At 48.1% G+C, this 22,793-nt stretch overlaps 2 protein-coding genes across 4 annotated transcripts in view; one reads left to right on the top strand and one right to left on the bottom strand.

The window, feature by feature from the left end:
• The first annotated feature begins 4,216 nt into the window (after positions 1-4,216).
• MYL2 (myosin light chain 2) lies at positions 4,217-12,464 on the top strand. Its single transcript, XM_060612286.2, has 7 exons — positions 4,217-4,347; positions 5,602-5,691; positions 8,335-8,410; positions 9,548-9,652; positions 10,247-10,325; positions 10,414-10,462; positions 12,127-12,464. The coding sequence occupies exons 1-7, from the start codon at positions 4,345-4,347 to the stop codon at positions 12,223-12,225; spliced, it is 501 nt and encodes a 166-aa protein (XP_060468269.1). The 5' UTR covers positions 4,217-4,344; the 3' UTR covers positions 12,226-12,464.
• A 572-nt stretch (positions 12,465-13,036) lies between these two features.
• The window catches only part of CCDC63 (coiled-coil domain containing 63), a 35,000-nt gene continuing 25,243 nt past the window's right edge, over positions 13,037-22,793 (bottom strand). The window contains exons 11-14 of one of the 3 annotated variants that reach the window (XM_060612284.3): positions 22,055-22,099; positions 18,333-18,525; positions 15,500-15,703; positions 13,037-13,229 (exon numbers count right to left, since the gene is read on the bottom strand). In XM_060612284.3, the coding sequence (XP_060468267.3) occupies positions 13,141-13,229; positions 15,500-15,703; positions 18,333-18,525; positions 22,055-22,099 (531 nt within the window). In that variant the 3' untranslated portion in view covers positions 13,037-13,140. Of the gene's footprint in view, positions 13,230-15,499; positions 15,704-18,332; positions 18,526-22,054; positions 22,130-22,793 lie in introns of all 3 variants that reach the window. The other 2 variants (XM_060612283.3, XM_060612285.3) reach the window with 2 other exon arrangements.

The raw sequence follows: 22,793 nt of genomic DNA, 5'->3' as shown, positions 1-22,793 counted from the left end.
TTGAGAGAGGATTTGGCTGCAGTGATAGAAAGGAAGGTTTTTTTTTTTTTTAATGTTCATTTTTGAGAGAGAGAAACACACAGAGCACGAGTGGGGGAAGGGCAGAGAGGGAGGGAGACACAGAATCCCAAGCAGGCTCCAGGCTCTGAGCAGTCAGCACAGACCTGACACAGGGCTTGAACTCATGAACCTCGAGATCATGACCTGAGCTGAAGTCAGACATCTAACCCACTGAGCCACCCAGGCGCCCCCAAGAAATCATTTTAGAGTTTCACTTGAATTTCCCTAGGTGTTTTCTTTTGCATTAACTTTATGGAGTAAACCAAATACTTGGTTTAAAAAAAAAAATAATCAAATGAATACACTGCTACATTTTCTAAATAGAAGATTATTGTGCCATATTACAGTGGAACATAAATACCCCCTTTTCTCAAATTTAAACTTACATGTGTGTCTCCCCTTATCTGAATGAAGCTTTGCCGATGGACCTCAGGCCCTGAGAACGGGGCCTGGCACATAGTAAGACTCCAGTAAATATTTAAGTAATCAGTATCCTTTGAATTGGGGATCAAAATCATTCTTGCTTAAAAACAGTGAACATCTATAAACACTACTTACATTTTTTCCCTCTCCTCACCTCTTCTTTTAAAATTATCCATGGGTAATTTTTTTTTTAATTACCATTCAATAAAATTGACCTTTTTCTAGTCTATAATTTCATGAATCTTGACTTGTTTTATTGTTGTAATTAATATCGCTCAGCTGTTGATCTGTTTTCTCCAGCTGTTCTGTTTCTCTAGGTGTGGTAGGTAGGCAGCATTAAAGATGCCCTCGTCCTGATCCTTAGAACCTATGACTACTTTAGCTTACGTGGCAAAATGAACTCTGTAGGCATGATTATGGATGTGGCAATGGGGGATTTATCCCGGATTATCCGGGTGGACCCAAGATAAGGACAGGGGATCCTTCGAAGATGGAAGAGAAGCGGGAGGGACAGAGAGTTTGGGGTCAGAGACTGGAGTGATGTGGCCACCAAATGAGCCGAGGAATGAGGGCAGGTTCTGGAAAAGGCAAGGAAAGGATTCTCCACTGGAGCTTCCAGAAGGGATGCAGCCATGCCAGCCCAGCTTCCGTTTCTGACCTCAAGAACTGTGAGACAGTAAACTGGTGCTGTTTTAAGCCACCAAATTTATGGTAATATTTTTATAGCAGCGATCGGAAACGAACACACTAGGTTTGTTTCCTGATTGTTTTAGAAGTTGCTGGTGTGGTTGTTCTGCCCAGCGTTCTTCTCTTTGGCTTCTGAGTACCTCAGGTAGGCAGTTATTTTTCTCTTTGGCTCCATGAGACTTGTCTGGTGGCTGGACACTTCTCAGCCGTAGGAATCCCACAGGTAGTAGCAAGGTGGGGGGCTCGGGCCCTGTGAGCCTCTGGCTCACGGTCTTAGTCACCCCATCCTTGAGGACAGAGAGGCCCCAGCCCACCCACTCAGCTTCTTCTCTCCATTGCACTCTTGAGGTTGATGCTGAAGCATACCTCTGAAAGTCTACATAGACCCAAACCCCAAGTCTTCCCAGATTCTCCACTCTCAGGACCTTGTCCCAGGGCTCTGGGGGCTCCTCAGTGGTGACCCAGCCCATTGGCAAGTGGAGTGCCTCTGGGCCTCCATTTCTCTCGGCAGAACCCAAGGCCGGACACACATCCTGTGGGCCCTAAGTCCTGGCAGCCATGGGGGGCCATGCTATTCAGGCCGCCATGTTCCCAGAATCCCCCTGACACACTTAATCTCACTCCTCTGAATAGTCTTATGGGGGTATGCACTATTATGGTCTCCATTTTCCGGATGAGGAAACTGAGGCCCCAGGGACTTAGTGCCCTGTTTGAGACCCAACACCTCTATCCACTGAGCCATAACCCTCTCCCAGTACTCCCTCTGAAAGGTCCGGTTGAATAAAATATGTCTTCAGGGCCACACTCATACACCCCTCCTGCCCCTGGAGCACCTGAGCCCATCCTAACCCCTGAACCTGGGGCTCCCCGCCCCTCACCATGCATTCTGCATATCCACTGTGGCTGCAACAAGCATTTTGCTTGGCCACTTATAGCTACTGACTGCTCACACAAGTGTTTTAACGAAAATCCATGGTGTGTCTATTAGGTAGGGAAACATTTATTCCGGTGTTGTCAGAGAATCTTGGACAGAAAAGCTCTTCTTGACGGATCTGTGTGCATGTGCCTGTGTGTGTGAGTGTGCGGGTGTGTGACCCGGCGTGTGCATGAATGCAGGGATATGTTTTGTCTGTGCATGTGTGCATGTGCGTGTGTCCACTCTGGTGCGTGTGTCCACACGCCTGCGCACACACAGAAAAAACACACCTTTTGTTATTAAAGATTCTGTTGGAAGATGCTTCTGGGTAATTCTAACCCATGTGTGACTGGAAAGAGGAAACAAATTTACATCTTTTTTTTTTTTTTTTTTTTTTTTTTTGTCGTGGCAATAAATGGTTCTGGGTTTGTGCCCTCAAAATTGAATTTTTTTTTCCCTGAGAGGGGTGGTGAGTGATGCCTGCCTGGGCCTCATCTCCTTTCACCCTGCAGAAAGCCTCATAGGGTCTTTTTATCATTCCCGTTTTATGTGCTGAGAGAGGTGAAGTCACTTGCCCAAGGTCACACAGAGCTCAGGTTCAAATGCGATTTTATCGGACTTCCCAGCCTGAGGGCTAAATCACTCCACTCTCTGGCCTCAAACTTTATCAGGTCAAATGGAGACATTCTAACAATCCCCACCCGGGCCAGGAGGGCAAAGTCGGCCTTACTCCTTTATTAGTTTGTGCATACCCCAGGGGCCAAGGATGTTGCCAGTTTTCTCCAGCAAAATCCGTGGGAGGTTCTGGCACATCAGAGCAACTGAGAACATATTGTGGACTGATCTTCCTGATAGGATCTCCTTCCTGGGTGGTGCTTGCTGGCCTTGCTCCCAAATCAGGATGTCCCTGGGCACTGGCAGCTTCGGGGACTGGTTAGACAAAGGGTCTCCGCCCTGAACCCCCCACTGCTCCCCTTGCTTCTGGAATGAAATCCCCAGGTTGTGATCTGTTCCGCCCGCCTTGCTGGCTTCACTTTGTGACCCTGACCCCCTCACTCACTCAGCTTCAGCCACACAGGTCCTTCCACCCCTCCCGTGAGGCTTTTCCTGTCCCTGTTACTAAGGGCACTCTCCCCCAGTCTCTGCTCAGAGTGGACCCCCGAGCTCACAGGCAGCTCTCCCCCCATCACTTTCAAACCTACGTAAGATTTGTTACTCCCTGAAATTATTCAGGTTATGCATTTCTTTACTTTTGTCCATCTCCTTACATAGTGCCATGTGTCATGTGTCACGAAGGCAGGGAGTTTGTCACTTGGCATCGGTCTCCCCTTACACTAGCACAGTGCCTAGCATCCCCATAAAGGGGGATGAATGCTGGAGACACAGGGGATAAGGTGGTCCCTGCCCCACAGCGTGTCTAGAAAGTTAATATGAGCATGAGACACGTGTACATGGGACTTGGCACATAGCAAGCGCTCGGTAAGTGAAGGTTGTTACTTCTTCAATCAACAAGTATTCATTGAGCAGCTGCTGTGTGCCAGTCACCAGCTAGGAGCCAGTGAGGAAAACCAAAAAGGACCCTGCTTTTCTGAGCTGACTGTTCACTGACACTGAACACAAAAAAATATGTGAATTACACAGTAAGTCAGGAAGTGATCAGTGTTATGCAGAAAAACAAAGCAGAGAAGGGGTTCTGGAGGCCAGAGGGTGAGTGGCTATTTGAAAAAGGATGGTGGTGAGGTCTCACAGAGAAGGTGATATTTGAGCAAAGATCTGAGGGAGGGGAGGGAGAGTGCCTCGCAGATGTCTGATGGAAAAACTCTCCAGGCAGAGGGACCCAACCTCTCTTTGCAGGTGCAAAGGCCCTGGGGCAGGACCCTGATCCTGTTAGAGAATCATAAGGGTCTCCTCTCTGTCTGCTGTTTTCTTTCTCAAAATTGACAAGCACAAGTGTCTCCCGCCCAAGTGCTGCCGAAAGTGTGCAGCATCTCTCCCTGTGACCCAGCCGCCTGTCTCTTTAACCTTGAATGCCTTTTTGGGTCTCATGTGTCACTGGGTGGCGAGTGAGCTCCCCTTACTTCAGAAGAACGGCATGGGATGGGGGGGCCTTAGGTGGTGTCCGCCTCACCTATTACTGCCAAAAGCGGTCATGGGGTTATTTTTAAACGTGGGGAGGAAGTATTTATTGTTCCCGGGCCGAGGAGAGCTGGGCAGCCTGTAGGATTCTTCTGGGGGAGCAGTGCTGTGTCCTTTCTACCATGGTGAGTAGCGAGGGCTCCTTGAGGTGTGATGCTGTGGAAGGGGGGAGGAAACACCACCTACAAGCAGAGGGCAGAGGGGAGGGGCAGAAAGCTGGCTTATGAGGGCCCCAGCCCCTGGTGGAAAAAGCAGCCCTTGCTGTGTACACACAGAGGAACCCCAATCAATGCCCCGATAAGCCACAAATAACAGCAGCTCCCAGGGACTCGCAAAAACAAAATAAGAGAGTTGGCTTTTTTATGGCTTGTCTACTGACCTCTCGAGGAATCAATAACTCCCAGGGCTTGCAAAATGGGATTGAACGCTTTTAAGGATCAAATTGTAATTCTTTTCTCTTGTTCAGGCAGCTGGGGAAAAGAATCTTTTTGTTTTCACCTTTTGAACTTGCAAATTTAAAACCTTTCTCCCTGTGTTGTTGGGTTAGGCGTCCCCCTCCCAAAGCAGGAAGCCCCCAAATCAGGGCCGGTGTAGGAGAATGGTTAGGGGCGCAGACTCTGAAGTCAGACTGCCCAAGTGCAACTCTGGTCCTGCCTTTTTGTGCCTGTGTGACCTTGGGCAAGTGACCCAACCTCTCTGAGCCCCAGTTGACTCCCCAGTCAAATAGCTACAGTAATCATAGCCCCTACTTGACAAGAGGACTACATGAAATCATGTATGTATATGTATAGTGTTCGAGCGTTTGCTCTGTTTAAAGTCAGAGAGAAGCGGGGTGGAGACAAATGTTAACTTGCTCTTCTCTTCACTGTTTGTGTGTGCAAGGACAGAACATTTAGAAAGGATATTTCACTGCCATTTGGATCAAAGGAGAACTGGGGAGGGGGAGCAGCGGGTTTTAACACCCTGAGAAAGTGTCATTTCATCTCGGCATTCCTCATGGTTTAGTGAGCCTGACGTTTTCCCTCTCCAATCAATTCTCCTTCTGCGCATTACTGAACTTTTTTTTGTGAAATGCATTGCAACAGAGGCAGCTGGATCCCGCCGGGGCTGAATCTGAAAGTGTTACCTCCTTCCCCGGAGATGTACCCTCCCCTAGTTTGCAAAGGTGGTGCTGCAAACCCTCTGTCTCTGAGGATCCACCAGAATCAGGGTGGATTCTGGGTCCTCTTATCCCTCCAGTATCACCATTTTTGAGATGAGAGTGGGCGCCAAACCCCCCATTTCACAGATGAGCGGCTGAGGCTCACCCAGAGATGGGACCCGACTCCCAGCTTCTGACTCTTTTAATTAATGCTTTCCCCCCCCCCCACCCCCCGCAGGCACCTAAGAAAGCCAAGAAGAGAGCAGAAGGTGCCAATTCCAACGTGTTCTCTATGTTTGAACAGACCCAGATCCAGGAATTTAAGGAGGTGGGTGCAGCTGTTGAATCATACGCCCGGATGGAGATTCCCACCTGTCAAAGAGGACGTTCCCTCGTTCCACGTTCCCCGCAGGGACCTAGTGGTTAGAGGTTTTTATCATCCAAACAACCCCAAATTCAGTCTCAACATGTGCATGAACCGTTTAAAGAAATTATTTTTAATAATTTTTGCCAATCTAAAAGTAAAGCGTATTTCTTGTTGAAAATGTTGGGGGAAATTTTCAGAAAAACACAAAGAAGAACATAAAAATGATCTACAGTTCTATGACCCAGAAATAATCAGTTAACGTTTTAATATTCGCCCTTTAAGTCACTTTTCGTATTACATGTATATACTTTTAAATTATTTTGCTATTTTTCTTTGAGCAATTCTGCATCAACATTTTCTATCAATTTACTGAAACCACTTCCCATGGTTGGATGTTACATGTGCTTAGAATGCTCTACCATTATAAATAACACATCTTTGCTGGTTTCCTTGGGGTAAATTCCTAAAAGCAGAACTGTTGGGTCAAAGAACTTTAAAAAAGGAACTAAAAACCACTAGAAGCAGTGGCCCTCCAGAAATGTGGTACAAATACCGACTCCCAGCAGCCCCAAAAGGAAAAAGTGCCTTTTCCCCCACATCTCCATCAACATTGGGTATTAAGAGCCTAACAATATTATTTCTGCCAAACTGAGAGATGAAAAAGAGCATCTCTTAGATTTTAAATTCTATAGCCGTCCATTGTCGAACACAAGCAAGGTTGAAACCCTGTCACATTCAATGGGAGTGCGCCTTATTAAATAAACCTGAGTACCAATTAGGCCGAATTAAGCCACTGCCCGCAGGCTTGGAAGGATAGACTCTCAATGAATTTTCCAGCAGTCCCCGTGGCTCACACTGAGTCATCCACACTCCCACCTGGGCCTTCAGAGAAAGGGATGTTGAAGAGGCCAGTGTGTCCTGTATCAAAGGCGAAACCATTCAGGACTTCCAAATGGTACACAAACCCTTAACACCTTTTGCCCTTAGATCACAGGAATGTCGTGTCCCCTACGCCCCCCGGGAAAGAAGAACTCCCACGATGAAATGTCATATCTGAACTCTGTCATATTTCTGTCATATTTGAAATCGTCACCTTCCCCTCCCTTCCCCCTCACCCTGCCCCAATCTCCAGAACGAGATCAGTTGCTGGGTGTGGGGTGTGGGGTGTGGGTGCAAATACTTTCAGGAACCAGCTACAAAGAACTCAAAAAACATGGAGATGATAAGTCATTTGTAAAATACCCGGGCATTTACAAAGCTCTTGGCGTCTCCGTGGGAGCCACCTGGGAAAGATAGCTGGCCCCATTTTATAGATAACTGGGCTTTGGTGAGGGGAGGGGGGCTGCTGATGAGACCCCAGGTATTAACTTGATTTTTTATTTTATTTTTTTATTTTTATTTTTTAATCAAACATTTGTTTATTTTTGAGAGAGAGAGTGTGTGTGCATGGGGGAGGGGCAGAGAGCTAGGGAGGCAGAATCCCAAGCAGGCTCTGCACTGTTAGCACAGAGCTGGACGTGGGGCTTGAACTCAAGAACCATGAGATCTTGACCTGAGTGGAAATCAAGAGTTGAATGCTTACCTGACTAAGCCACCCAGGCACCCCTAACTTGATTTTTTAAAGAACAACTTCATAGAGATATAACTCACACACCTTAAATTCACCTTTTTAGGGGCGCCTGGGTGGCTCAGTCGGTTAAGCGGCCGACTTCGGCTCAGGTCACGATCTCGCGGTCCGTGAGTTCGAGCCCCGCGTCGGGCTCTGGGCTGATGGCTCAGAGCCCGGAACCTACTTCCGATTCTGTGTCTCCCTCTCTCTCTGCCCCTTCCCCGTTCATGCTCTGTCTCTCTCTGTCTCAAAAATAAATAAACGTTAAAAAAAAAATTAAAAAAAAATTCACCTTTTTAAAACTACGTGTACAATTCAGTGGTTATTTGCTATAGTCAGAGAACTATGTAGCCATCATCACTAACTTCCCAACATTTCTATCACCCCATAAAGAAACCTCACACCAATCAGCAGTCACTACCTGTTCCCTTCTGCCACCCCCCCCCCCCCCCCACCTCTGGCCACCGCTGATCTCTTTTCAGCTCCTACAGATTTGCCTGTTCTGGGCATTTTGTAGAAGCACATCGTACAGTATGTGGCCTTTTGCCCCTTGTTTCATACAGCGTCATGTGTCAGGGCTCATCTGGGCTGTAGCTGGCGTCAGGGTCTCCTTCCTTTTTATTGCTGAGAAGTAATCCATCACATGGCTAGAACACATTCTGTGTAACCATGCATCCGTTGATGGACATGTGGGCTGTTTCCAGGTTTGGGCCATTGTAAATAATGCTGCTATGGACATTCAGGCACAGGTTTCCACGTGGACAGATTTTTCAGTTCTCTTGGGCAGACGCCCAGCGGTGCGACTGCTGGATCATACGGTAACGCTACGCCTAACATTTTGAGGAACGGCCAGTTTCCAGTCTTTGACCCTTGATCTAATGTCCTTCGGTGCTCCTGAATCCCAGAACCCCATTTCCCCCAGTCCACAGCCTGATCTCTTGGTCTCGTCCACTCAACTTCTCCTGGGCTGACCGGCCAACTGCCCCCTTCCACAGGCCTTCACCATCATGGACCAGAACAGGGATGGCTTCATCGACAAGAATGATTTGAGGGACACGTTTGCTGCTCTTGGTATGTCCCCCCTCTAGGCCTGCAGGAGGGTCTCCTTACCCCACCCTCCTGAGGAGTGGAAAGTGGGGCCACTGAAAAGGTCAAGAGCTTATCATTTTTCAAAGAAAGAGCTCAATCACGGTTGGCCTTTAAGACAAACTTCAGAGGAAAAGCAAAGAAGTGTTTAGGCTTTGAGTGTCTTCACACATCTTTCATTTCTCTTTTAAACTGACTTGTTTTTTCTGTGATTTTGAATGCAATGCCAGCTCACAATAGAAAATCTGAGAAACTCAGAAAAGTATAAAAGAAAAAACATTAGCCATTAGGTCACATTCCACTGTAACATTTCCGCCTCTCAGTCTTTTCTAGGTACATTTGGGTTTTTTTGTGGAATTTTTGTTGTTGTTGTTGTTTTGAGGTTGGAATTATTCTATTTGGGAGCCAGCTTTTTAAATTTAACATCTCAGTAGTGTAAGCATGAGTGTGTGGAGATTTTTCAAAATACACACGTCCACCCTGCCACCACTCACCCCCCTCCACTCCTACTCCCAGAACTCAGGGCCACCATGAACAGCTGAGCAGGTTGTGCACTGCATAGTTCGACAGATTACTATTCATGTTTGTGGCCACTGTAGATTTTTATATTTAAAACATAAATTATCTTAAGAAGGGGTGACTTTTAAAAATTTGCACAAAGGTGCTATTTGGTCTCGTGGCAGAGGCTAGCACAGGATCTATGAGAATCTCCAAGGGCGTGTGGGTTGCAGCCCTTCAAGGAAAAAGTTCCCTTCAAGGTGATTCTGATCTGTGTCCCACCTCCCACTGAGAAGGGATCATTTGTAATAGGAACATTTCCCCTTTCAGTAAAAAGTTAAAATATCTGTTTAAAATGTTCGAGGTTCTGAAGGCACTATTATAAAAAATAGCTAACCCCTCCCCACGTTGGATGTTTGGGCTGTGTCCAGCTGTCTGGCTATTATAAATAACACTGTGGAGAACATCTTCTCATGGGACTCTTTGGCCCCGCCCACTCCGTCTCTGCTTGTCCCTTAGACTAGATTCCATGAAGCGCCATTAGGCGGGCAAATGCCAGGGTCCTGACAGCTGTTTCTGCCCTAGCGCGGGGGGCTCTGAGTGTGTATCTATCTCCTGCCCTAGGGCGTGTGAATGTGAAGAATGAAGAAATTGATGAAATGCTCAAGGAAGCTCCAGGTCCAATTAACTTTACTGTGTTCCTAACGATGTTTGGGGAGAAACTTAAGGGTAAGCTCATGTGTGTGTCTGTCTGTGTGTAGGTGCATCTGCATTTGTGCACCTGTGTGTGTGTGTCTTTACGTGTCTTCATCTTTGGGCATGAATTAAAGCACTAGGAGGGCACACGGGTGTTGGCAGAAGGTGAAGGCAGAGTAACATTGGGGTGGGGAGGATAGAAGCAACAGCTACCATTGCTCTGAGGCTTAGCCTGAGCCAGACCCCATGCTACACACTTTGGATCCATGACCTCATTTGCCATCTAGGAGGTAGGTTCTGTTTTATCCCCTGTCTAAGGCTCAGAGATGGAAAGCCACTTGCTTGTGGCCACACAGCTAGCAAATGCTGGAGTCAGGATTCGAATCCCAGTCTTTCCGAATCTAGATCCACTTTTGACCTTGGGTTTGCTCAGAAATGACTGGATTCTCAGCCCACTCTTTCTAATTATCGAGGTTCAGTGCTCAGAGGAAGGCAGGGCCTTTCCTCCAAGCAAACCAGCCTTGCTCTGGCCCCTCCATCTTTGAAGGGGAGTTGGGCCCTGCCTCCTGGGGCACCGTGGGTTTTCCAGCCACCCATAGCATGATTCAACCCTGCTTTCTGTTTCAGGGGCAGACCCCGAGGAGACCATTCTCAACGCATTCAAAGTGTTTGACCCCGAAGGCAAAGGGGTGCTCAAGGCTGATTAGTGAGTAGGATCTGTGGGGGAGGACGTGGGGGTTCCCTGCCTCCCACACACACACCTGGTGCCCACACCCGCTGTTCTCTTTTTGCAGCGTTCGGGAGATGCTGACCACACAGGCAGAGAGATTTTCCAAAGAGGAGGTAACAGCCCCTCAGACACACACTGCACCCCAGCTCCCGTGTCACCCTCTTTTCTAAAACACCCCTGGCCCCACACTGAGAGAGAACCTGCTACTGAGCCCCTATCTCATTTCGTTCTCTCAATCACACTATGAGGTAGGGACTACCAGCATTATTGTCATTTTATAGATGGGGAAACTGAGGCCCAGGGAAGTTAGTCACGGGCCTAAAAGGACAACACTAATGGTAAATGCTGAGGCCTGGATTCCAACCCAGGTCTGTCTGACTCCAGGTCTAGAGAGGCCTGGTTAGAGACCTGGTGCTGGTTAGAGCACCAATTTCCTGATGGAGTGAGGGTGACCTGCAGGGTACCACGTACTGTCATGAAGGTTCTGCACTGCACAATTCTCCTGGATGCTGTACTCATAAAATATATTGTGAAGTATATATTTATTGCAACCGTCGTCCAGCAGATGGCAGTAAAGTGTCTTGATAGAATTCTTTTTTTAAGAAAACCGTATATATGACTTTTTTTGGCAGGGGGCAGTAATGTGCCTTGAAGAAGGGGCACTTTCGCTGCTAATTCATCAAAAGTCCTGTATCAATAAGCAATGGCCCTGTCGATATTATTAATGAACCTGAATCTATTTAAAATAGCCCCTTCTCAGGGTTGATTTCAACAGGTTTCACATTTCGCTAAAATTTTTATTTAGATTCTCCCCCCCCCCCCCACTTCCCCCACCAAAACTCATGCAGTTAAAAGAGCCTGCCTTCACCTCCCACCAGCCTGGGGAGTTTGGACAAGCTCTTTGACCTCACTGGGACTCACTCTCCTCATCTGTAAAGTGGGCAGTAATAAAACTTTCCTCGTAGCGTGCTGTGGGGATTAAACAAGTTGATAATGTGAAGTGCTAAAGCATGTGGAAAGCACAATATAAAGCGTTAGCTATTATTAGCCTAAATTAGTAGCTTTAGTACTAAAAATATTTGTAGTATTTTTAAAAATAACTAACTGATACTTTCTAAATGTGGACATTGCACATTAAAAGCCTAGATTTCTAGTTTCCCTCAAAGACTAAGTTCCCTCAGTCTGCTCCCCCCCACCCCCACCACGCCGCCGGCCCCACAGCCGGCTCTGAGCCATGGGCACCTCTGGAAGTAGCTTGTGTGTCTGCGTTTCCCCACAGTCCCCACCAGCCCCCTTGCTCCCCTGCAGAGCCTGCCTAGCTCCTTTGCAACCCTGTGATCCCTGCTTTACCTGCTGCAGGCTGGATTCCCAGGAACATCCCTATAGGATGGCCCTTGGGGTCAGCCCTTGCAGAAGAAAGAGCAAGGAAGGGCAAGGAGGCAGGGAGGCATGGAGGGAGATGCCGAACTTCAATTCAGGCCCTGAGAGTGTGTTGGCTCCCCACCCCCTGCCCTGCAGGGAGCCCTGGAGCCAGAATACCCTTCGAGGAGTTCCCACGTTAGGCCTCACATTGATCAGTTGGCCGTGGGCTGCCCCAGGTGGACCGTGACCTTGGGGCTGGCAGCTCTCCACGGCAGCTGAGCAACAAGGCCTTCCCGGAGGGGGACCCGAGTGTCGGGTCCCCATGTCCACCGCACCCCTACTGCCTCTGCTCTGCGACCCTCCTCTCTCACTTGCCCTCCTGTCCCCCTCAGCATGTGTTGCTGGTTCTTTGCAGATGGACCAGATGTTCGCTGCCTTCCCCCCTGATGTGACTGGCAATTTGGACTATAAGAACCTGGTGCACATCATCACCCACGGAGAAGAGAAGGACTGAGAGGGGCTCATCACCCAACCCCGGGCTTGTCTTTGGTGGGGAGGTGGTCCCTGCCCTCCTCTCTCTTTGCCCAGTAATGCCGCCGTCCCTGCTCCTGGCCTGTTAGCTGTGTGGCTGCTTCATCATCCACCTCCATGGTCTTTGCAGCCCCAGTGGTTGCAAGATACTATGTAGCCACACGTCCTACAGATGGAAATCCACCCAGAAGCTGTGTTCAAATAAATAGGAGGTTGTGTGTGTGTTCGTGGTGTTTCTCTGACAGACGTGCCTTGAGTGAGGAAGGTCCTTTGCTAGTTCCCGTGAAGGCAGGGTATGAGCGAGTGATGTCCCTGCTGTCATTATTATTGAATCCTAGTGATTCTTTATTGGAAACAGACCTTCACAGCCACTTAGGAATACTTCTGTCAAGGGCCACAATTTATTGGAATGGTAACTAGAGGACCACGGCCCTTTCTCGCAGAGAGTTCAAGCATCGGTAGAGCCTAGCTCCCATGACATCCTTTCCTTTAGGAAACGTTACATCGGAATGTTTCTCCCATAGATGTGCTCAGCCAGGCCCCATGATAAATTAAGAGGAAGAGGCCTCACGTTCATGCTAAGAATACGGCTAATTTAGCAAAAACTCATATCTGTTAACTGTAAGAGGCTAATTTCTAATTTCAGATAAAGGAGCGCCATCTCAGGGGGAGCCCGGGAGCCCTGGTGACCTCATATAACTCTTGCCTCCTGTGTCCCCGTGCCTCCGTGTCCCACAGTGGCTCCCAGGACCCTAATCTAGTCTCTTAGTAATGAGTGTGGGGAGACACTGAGGTTAAAGAACAAAACATTTATTCTCTCTGGTACAAATGTAGCCCCCTCCGCCTCAGACCATAACTTCTTGGGCCTCAGATCATCCCCCCTTTCCAGGATGCTGTCTCAGTGTAAGTCCCTGTTTCGAAACTCTTTCGCAGTGTAGTTGCTGAGCACGAGCTGCCGAAGGCTGCTGTGGTCCAGGGGCTGGTCCACTGCATCAAAGACAGGACTGTGTGAGGAGTCCGGAAACCAAACCCAGCAAGGGGTGGGGGTGGGGAGCTTCCCTCCCAGGGACAGTGCCTCTCTGCCCCGTTCATGGATGCCCAAGGCCAGGTTGGCCAAGCCTGATTTGGGGTCCCTCCACAGTGCTGGGGGTGGAGTTGAATATTCTCGAGGTTCAGGGAGGAGGCGCATCGGCAGAGATGTACTGCACAGGGATGCCCAGATGATAACTGTTTTTTTTCTCCCAGAGGAGTATGTGAAGTTGAGTCTAGTTTAATATCAAGGAGACAGGGCCACCATGTGCTATTGTTCAGGATGTAGACTGAACAAAGATATCTAGTGGAGACAGGTGAATAGATGGGCTGAAATCCAGCCCTCGCCCGACTTGATTGCCAAATCATGTCCATACAGAAGGGGCACCTTAGTTAACCTGTCCAGAGTGCCTCTTCTAATTCATACATATGAGCCACAGAGACTAATGAGCTAAGAGAACCCAGTGTTAATCAACATTCCCTTGAGCAGAAGTGAAGACATCATCTGCAAGTTCCTGACTGGGTGAGGGTAGCATTACCAGCATCTGTGCCCTGCCACCCTCCTCTTTTAGGAATCAAAGGGCAAAGGGAAGGTGTGCAAAGGTGACTAACACCAGACGCACTTTCACTCCTGCCAAGTTTCAGTTGCCTCGATTCAATCAAACTGGAGATGTGTGTGTGTGTGTGTGTGTGTGTGTGTGTGTGTGTGTGTGTGTGTGTTGGTGATCCTTCCTCACTTCTCCCCCTCCATCTCTGACACACCTGCACGCTTGAAGCCCTGCTTAGAGAGATGTGGCAGCTTTTTTTTTTTTTTAATCTAGTTTTCTCTAATTCCTAAAGTTGCTCAGGACCATTGGAAAAGAACAACTTAAACAATATAGAATTGCTTAACTTAGAAAGGCAAATGTCTGTAAATCACCACCTCGAGAAACACCCACCACAAGTCAGCCTATAGATCCTTTGTTTTTGTATGCATAATCAAGACCCCATCCTCCTTCCTTCTCTCTCAACCTCCCTCCCTCCTCCTCCTCCTCCTCCTCTCTCATTATACACAGTTCTTTCCCTATTATACATTGGGGTTGTCAAGGGCTGTCTTGTGCTTTGTAGCATTTCTAGCAGCTTCCCTGGCCACTAGATGCCAGCAGTACCCCTTACCTCCCAGGTGTGACAACCAAAAATATCTCCAGACATGGCTCAAAGTCCCCTGGATACTATAGGATATAGGATTATATCCTATAATCCATATATAATTGCACATATATAATTTATATATAAATTATAAGTTTGAGAGTGTGTGTGTGTGTGTGTGTGTGTGTGGAAGAGAGAGAGAGAGAAAGAGACAGAGAGAGAGAGAGAAAGAGAGAGAGAGAGAGAGAGAGAGAGAGAGAGAGAGAGAGGGAGAGTTTATAGTGACCCACTGCACTCTTGTCTGTGTCTGCACAGTAAGCCTGTTGCACAGATGGGTGACACGTAATTCACGTAACAAATCTCCAATGGGTGAGCGTTTCAGTAGTGTCCAGTTCGGGGCTGCAGTGAACATGGCCCTACTTTCACCCTTGAACCTTGAATAAATGTTTCTTGGAGGACCAATCTGCACAGGCGAGACGATGGGCTTCACAGGTGTATCTGTGTCCCAGGCTTGCCACACATGTGGCCAAACTGCCCTCCAAAACCCAGGCGGGGCCAATTTTCTCCCCACCCCCAGAGAGAAGGGCTGCTTCCCGGGGTGAGGGGAGTGTCAGGAGGGAAGATTGACAACCTGGCCACAGGGGCCACAGTTAGGCATCTGGCTTCCAGGGAACCAAGCCGCAGCTGCCTCAACCATGAGGTTGCAGGACACGGTTGGGGTGGGGCAAGAACGGCCATGGGTGAAGAAAGACTCAGGGGTATAAGGTTAGGGTGAGAGATGGGCCTAGGGAATCTTGTGTGTCTGCAACTTGCCAATTTGTAAACTTAAGCATTTTAAGGTTCATTTTAAATGGTCACAAAGTAGTGATTGGAAAAAATATCCAGGATCACTAAACTTCAGGATCTGTGGCTAGGTCATTGCACTGTAGAGGGAAGCATCACCAGGCAAAACAAGTCAAGGGACCACAGCCATGATGGAACCCAATGGAACGGATGGGCCTACGAGACTCATAAAGGGAAACTGAGGCTCAGCACTGCAGACTCTCTCTGGCACAGGTCTCCTAGCAACCTGTGCAGATTGGGGGAGAAAGAGAACTCACCTTCATCCAACCTGTCGCTGAAGGGGTCAGCCCCAAGCACTGGGGGGATGACTTTGATGGGTTCTGTAGGCTTGAGGAGGGAAGAGCCGCCCCAGAAAGGGTTGATGAAGGGCGGTGGCATCTCGGTCTCTGCCCCTTCCATATCCAGGATCCGCTTGTAGGACTCCAGCAGCAAGAGGTCATTGGTCTTCTCCTCAATGATGGCTGGAAGAAAATCAATCAGAACCAAGATGGCAGCCAAGAGACCTGGTTCCCAGGAATTGGGGGTGGTGCCCCCACCCCCCTGTGGGCTGGAGAAGAAGGGAAAGAACAAAGAGTGGGGACATGTGCACCTCTAAGGACGAGGGCTTTCTCTTGGGTTACACCGTGCATTCTCCAGAGGGCACTATCCGCAAGAGGGCAATATTTGGTTTTTGAGACGCAAAAAAAAAAAAAAAATCTGACTTATGTTTATAACATAAAACATATACATACAGAACATAAACAACTATAGCTTATATCTACAGTGTTAAAATTTCATGAGGAGGACAATTAGGAAAAGAATGTCTAAAAAGACTCCTTAGGAGGCAATAATGAAAAGACGGTTGAGAAACAGTGAGTTACACTAACAATTGGGAGCCACAGGCAGCCTCTTAAACTACTGATTTTTCCCCTGCACGCTCTGTCCCAGGCTTCCAGACCTGCGCTCATGCTGTTCCTTCTGCCTAGAATGCCTTTCCCTACACCCCTCCCTGAATAACCCCTACTGGCGTTTTGAGACTTGGGTCAGGCCTCTGCCACCTGCAGGAATGTTTTTCTGACCTGTCTAGTCCGGGGGAGCTCCCCTATCCTGCTGTGTGTCAGAGCCCTGTGCATTCACTGGGCTCTTGTGTGTTCAACCACCCACTCTACCAATGAGTATTGGATGCCTACCATGCCAGGCACACAGCTGGATGCTGCGATGCATGGAGGAGAAACAAAACAACAACAACAACAACAACAACAACAACAACAACAAAAACAAAGATGCAATCTCGGCCCGAGGAAGCTCATAAGCTTCAGTGTATAGGAGGAAGACGGACAAAAGGACAAATTCGACAGGTAAACAGAAAAGCACACGCTTCCCTTGCTTTCCAGATGCTCGTTATCTAGACTCAGTAACTCCTGGATCTGGAGAATGTTTTAAATAAACCTCGTGCTACCTGTACTGTTGCCATTCTTTCTGAAAATCAGATACCAACAATATTTGCATCTGGCACTTGCTATCAGATCTCGAAAACTTCCTAGATTCACAGTGAGAGCTACTTGTACATGGAAACAAACTGGATGGATGTTACATAAAAGGACTGCCATGAATGGGAACAATAGTGTGTGTGGAGGGGACACCAGCCTCAGATGAGGCAGTGGAGGGAAGCCCGGCTAGGGAGAGGACATTTAAACGGAGATCTGAGAATGAGAAGGAACTCAGCCTGTGCAAAGGCCCTGAGGTGGGAATGTGTTGAGGGGAGGGTTGGAAGAATCCACAGAATAGTGTGACTTGTGAGAGAGCAGGACACGAGGACATGACAAATGTGAGCAGGGGCCAGGCTGTGTAGACGTGATAGGGTGTGGGCAGGAAAGAGTTAACACAGCAGTCCTGATTACTCTCCCCTGAAAGACCAGCTTGCCAGGTTGGCCTGAGGCTGGCATCAGGGAACTTGGATTTCAGGAAGGTTCCTATCCTCACTAAATGATAATAGAGGCTCAGTGCGCCTCACCTGTATGTATAAAACATGTTTATGCTAAGTAACTGCTTTATTTTTTTCAAAACCCTGGGCACAGCCTCTCTAATGAGCTCGCCTGGTTGGTAACACTTCACTTATGTCATCACAACTCAATGCTGGGGGAACTAAGTGCATCATCCTGTGTGACCCCTCTGGATGAGGAACCCTTGGAAGCTTGCTCCTGGCTTCCTCCAGACTTCACCCCATGCCCGTTTCCCTCTTGCTGATTTTGCTTTGATCCTTTTGCTACAACACATAAAGCCCAGAGTACCACTACGGGCTGAGTCTGTGAGCCCTCCTAGCAAATCACTGAACCTGGCACGAGGGGGTGATTGGGAAATCCCCAAACACGGAGCGTATTAAGAACCTTAGGTATTATTCTAAAAGCAAGCCATTCGCTCCAAATTGTGATGATCTCTGGAGGCACATCCCTCCTTCTCTGTCCTGAGCTAAGGGCCTATGGCTAGAAATGTGTGTTCTAGTTGACAGGCATTTGCTACATGCCAAGCACTGCTCTGAGCTCTTTATTTCTTCCTTTCCGATCCGTATGCTTTTCAATTCTTTTTCTTGCCTTACTGCATTGTTTAGGACCACCACGATGATACTGAATAGGAACAACGAGAGCAGACACTCTTGCATTGTTCCTGATCTTAGAGGAAAAACATTCAGTTTTTTACCCTTAAGCGTGAGGTTAGCTGTGTCTTGTAGATACCGTTCAAAGTTAAGAGAGTTTCCTTCCAGCTCTAGTTTGCTAAGAGTTCTTATCTGAATGGATGTTGAATTTGTCAAGTGCTTTTCCTGCATCTATTAATACGATCATATAGCTTTACTCTAAGAACTATTAATTTATTTAAACTTCCCAACAGCCTTATGAGGTAGATATTAGTTTACTCCTCATTTTTTTTTTGGAGGGGGGAGGACACAGCTAATAAGAGTAGAACCAGGATTGGAGCCCAGGCAGGCTGGCGTTACAGCCCACGTTTCATCACCAGGCTCAATGCCACCCAAAGAACAAGTCCTCGTGACTGCTCACGGAAAGTTCCGGAAATAGTTCTTAAAGGCCCAGCGAGCCCCCCACCCCCTTGACTCACCTAAGTACTGTGGAAGGTTGGTGTCATTGATTTTCCCTGTCTCCCCTAAGTGCCCCAGGATCTTGGTGGCATCACAATTTATCTTTTTAAACAGACTCTCCACCGAGTTCTTGAGATACTCCAAGGTCTTGCTGATTTCCTTATAGCTGTTCTCATACATGTCTGCCTCCTCCGTGGTCTTCTTCAGTTTCTCCTGGTGACAGACCCCAATTCCCACCCAAGATCAGCCAGGCTGCACCCTGGGCTCCGCCCACCCATAAGGACTTTCAGTGGGGATGGGGGTTTGGGACCCTCTGGAACCAGAGCCTCTGAACTACAGATTTTCAGACTCTGAGGGGATACAAAATCAACATACTAAGCCTTAATCAGCATTCTAAAGAAAGTAAATAGAACAGAAAAGAAAGGAAAAGAAAATACTAATAGACACTGCAGGTAATGAGGGTAAATATTGTTAAATCTAAGTTTTGTTTCACCTACATGTACGTACATGTGTCTGCATGTGTACGGGATTACAGTATTTTTTAAAAGCTGGTGATTCATTTTTTAAAACTGTGGCCCACAGAAAGGAGTACATTTTACAACGAAGCCTAATTCATAGTATACAATGTAAATATACATACGGGTATGGGTGTGTGTTTAAATAGATTATCTAATCAAATGACATAAAATGCTTCACAGATCAATATTCTTATTGTGTGTTCTCATATTTTCTATTGTTCTGTTTCATTATTTTTGAAGGCTGGTTCAATCCAACAAACTGATTTTACCACTCACTGGTTAATACACATTGCTCTAGTCCAGTGGTTCTCAAAGTGGGGTCCCTGGGCGACCAGGAGCATCGGCTTCATCAGGGAGCTTGCTAGAAATGCAAATTCTTGGGCTCCAGTCCAGACCCTGAATCAGAGGCTCTGGGGGTGGGCCTGGCAATGTGTGTTTTAATGAACCTCCAGGTGATTCTGATGCATGGTAAAGTCTGAGAACCCCTGCGAGTCCATTGGGTCGCAATCTTGGCTTCACGTTACTTTCACTTGGGACCTTCAAAACATCTGCTGCCCTGACCCCAGCCTCAGAGGTTCAGCTGGTTTGGTCTGGCGTGCAGCCTGGGCATCCGAGGTGAATCTGACTTGCAGCCCTGGGCTGAGAATCCCTGCTCTTGGGTCGAGAGCTTCCAGTCACTTCCTGACTCTCCCTCTGAGCTCTCAGCTTGCTAAGGTGAACTGGGCCCAGTGAGGACTGCCCATTCCCTGTGGCTCCTGCATCGTCCCAAATAACAATCCCAAGGGGTCCGTCCTATCCATACCCCCATTTTCCAGGTGAGGAAACTGAGGCTCTGAAGCACACAACCAGGAGAGGGAAGCCAAGATCCGAACTGTCACTCGACCATCACACCGGGCAGCTTCCTCTGTCCTGGCTCCCAGGGCTGAGTTTCCCCATATGACTGCAAGAGCTGCCCTCTCATTCTACAGGCACGTTAGGAGATCACGTGGTCAAACAAACAAAAAGCCTGATGTGGCTGCGATAACATGTGTCCAGCACCTTACACATCATCTCAACACAGCCTCACAACTGCTACAGATTTCAGGTGAGGAAAACAGAAGGTCAGAGGTCAGAGAAGAAAGGCGAACTTGTGTTTAGCTTCCTTGTATGGAGTGGTCTACGTACCTGACCTTGGGTTCATTTCTTGAGCGATTATTTAGTACCAAGGTGAGGGGATTGTGAGGTTTTACTGATTTACATCATGAACAACAACGATAGCTACACTCATAATTCTCCGCTCTGCCATTTGCTTAGTGTGCACATGCATGACTGACCTCAAACTTCACAGTCCACTGAAGTGAAGATGATTATTATCTCCATATTAAAGGTGAGAAAACAGAGGCTCAGAGAGGTTAAGTCAGTTTCTGAAAGTCACACAGCGAGGGAGTGACTTTTCTGAGAGTCATACCCAAGCGTTTGTTCCCAGGTCCTGGTTGCTTAACTCCCATGCAAAACCCTCCCGTTAAGGGGCAGGTGCTCCCACTTCTCTCAGAGGGGCAGGAGAGGATGAAAGGGAAGATGTGAAGAAAGTCTCCGGGAATAGAGCAGAGGGAAATGATCTTTAGCAGGGGGTAAGGGGAAAAAAGGCCCTTGTGATTCCATTGCTGTTAAGACAAATTCTCCTGCTTGGAGTATTTGCTTTGAACTGAGGCCCCCAGAAGTCATGCTGCAGCCAAGGGAACAAAGACGGGATGAAAAGACTTCAGATGTGGGGGAAACGCTGGAGGCTGCCTGGTCGGCCTCCCCAAGGTGCCCCTCTTTAGGCCTTCAAAACCCAGAGGTGCAGAGCCTCACCAGTCCCAACCCCAAGGAAGCATCTGGACGACACTGGGTGGCCGTGAGCCACTGGGGACGTGGGGCCCCAATCATGTGCTCAGCTTGAGGAGGGTCTCCTTGGACTTGGACCCTGCCTGAAGCGTCATTCCCCATATCTGGGCTCCTGAGAGAGGCCTCTCTGAGCCAGAGCCGCAGAATGGTGCCTTGTGCTTTGCTGCCCCCCAGTGGCCCATTGGAGAATGGCACCGCCATCCATCCCTGTCTAACCAGATGGATGCCAACAAAGAAAATACGCCACAAAGAAGGAAAGGAAAATGATCCAGGACTGCAGTTCCTGGGTCAGGGACTGTTGGATTGCAACAGGGCTGTGCAAACTCTCTGGGTTCATATCTTTGTCAGGTGTTTGCTATCTATTCTCCCCTTACGCCTCAATAACAAACTCCTGATTGTATTTGGGGCGGCAATGTGCCCAGCTGAAAATTATATTTCCAAGCCTCCTTTGCAATAGGGATGGCCAGCAAGATGTAAGTGCAGAAGTCACTGGCTGAGTCTTCACAGAAATAACTTTTAAGGTAATGGGAACGATATTTTTGCCTCCCCCACTTTCTTCCTGAATGAAACATGTAAGTGATGTCTGGATCATCAGCAGTCACAATGCAACCATGAGGCATCCCTGGGAAAATAAGCCACACGCTGAAGATGGCAAACAGGAGGAGCCTGGGTTACTGATGACATCATGACCTGAAGTACCTATCTCCAAATGTATTTAACAAAATAAATACTTCTACCTTGCTTAGGTAGGCCATTGCTGCTTTGGTTCCTGGTGATTGGCAACTAAATACAATGCAAAGCTCAAATACAGCATCCCAGCTCCAAGGTATTAGTCAAATGACTTTACCTCTCTGAGCCTCAGTTTCTCATCTGTAAAATGTAGAGACCACAGCACCTAACCCACAGGGCTGTTGTGAGGATTAAATGAGATAATACACGCAAAGCACTTAGCCCAGTACCTGGTACGTAGTAAATGCTCAACAAATGTTCATAATAACTGTTATTGACAGCAGGCCACAGCCAGGACAAGGGGGAGAGAGAAAAAAGTTACTGAGGCAGAGCTCTGTCTGGAATTTGCCAGTCTGGGATGAAATTATAGGCACAAGTGCCTGGGCTATGCTCCCTGAAGTCCGGGAGTCTTTAAAGCAGACAAAGGGCCTATAGGGACAAAATTCTACAGGCATATCTGTAGCAGAGGCTGCCCATGACAAAGGGTCAGGACATGTCAAGACATGAGCGAGGCCAGCTCAGTCTCATGGGGCAGATATCATACTCCTCCTGAGGGCCGCCTGGCAGGCTGCATGACAGACAGACAGACAACAGACTCCCACGTCCCTCCCTCCCCACCGTGGTCTTACCTCCATCTGTCTCAGGACAGAGCAGTTGTCATCATGGGATGATTTCTGCTGGGATTGCAAGAGGATGATCTCATTCTGCTCACGAGAGAACCAGACCATAAGGACAAGTGCGTGCTCCCCTCCCCGCCACACCTGAAACCATGCCTGTGCCTTGAGACGATGATGAGGATCTAAATTATCTGTTTCAAGGAGCCCCCAAACCCCTGGGCCCCACTTATGCCCATGGAGGTTCTTTCTGATGTTTCTTTGTAACGTTTTATTTATTTTTGAGACAGAGAGAGACAGAGCATGAGTGGAGGAGGGTCAGAGAGAGAGGGAGACACAGAATTGGAAGCAGGCTGCAGCCTCTGAGCTGTCAGCATAGAGCCCGACGCGGGGCTCGAACTCACAAACCGCGAGATCACGACCTGAGCCGAAGTCGGACGCTTAACCGACTGAGCCACCCAGGCGCCCCTGATATTTCTTAATTAAAAGGATGAGGGCGTGGGAGGGCGGGTGGTTCATCCGTTCTGAAGAACTGTCTAGAACAGCAGTCGATAGAACCGTGATGGTGGCAATGTTCTCTCTGCAACACCCAGTCCTGCAGCCACTAGCCACTTGTGGGTATTGAGCACTTGAAGTGTGGTAGTGCCACCGAGGAACTAAACCTTAATTTTACTTAATTGAAACTTACATTGCCATGGGTGGCTTGTGGCTACTGTAATGGATGTAACGTAAAGGCAGCTCCAGAGCAGAGGTT

This window comes from Panthera onca, chromosome D3 (genome assembly GCF_046562875.1).
Source record: "Panthera onca isolate mPanOnc1 chromosome D3, mPanOnc1 haplotype 2, whole genome shotgun sequence".
Taxonomy (NCBI): domain Eukaryota; kingdom Metazoa; phylum Chordata; class Mammalia; order Carnivora; family Felidae; genus Panthera; species Panthera onca.
Note: the sequence above shows the minus strand (reverse complement) of the source record. Positions and strands in the feature narration are given on the sequence as shown.

Bases quoted from the DNA above. Each gene is read 5' to 3' on its own strand.
- MYL2 (XM_060612286.2), top strand. The intron at 5,692-8,334 runs GTGGGTGCAGCT...CCCCTTCCACAG, and splicing joins AGATCCAGGAATTTAAGGAG to GCCTTCACCATCATGGACCA. The intron at 10,326-10,413 runs GTGAGTAGGATC...CTCTTTTTGCAG, and splicing joins GGGGTGCTCAAGGCTGATTA to CGTTCGGGAGATGCTGACCA.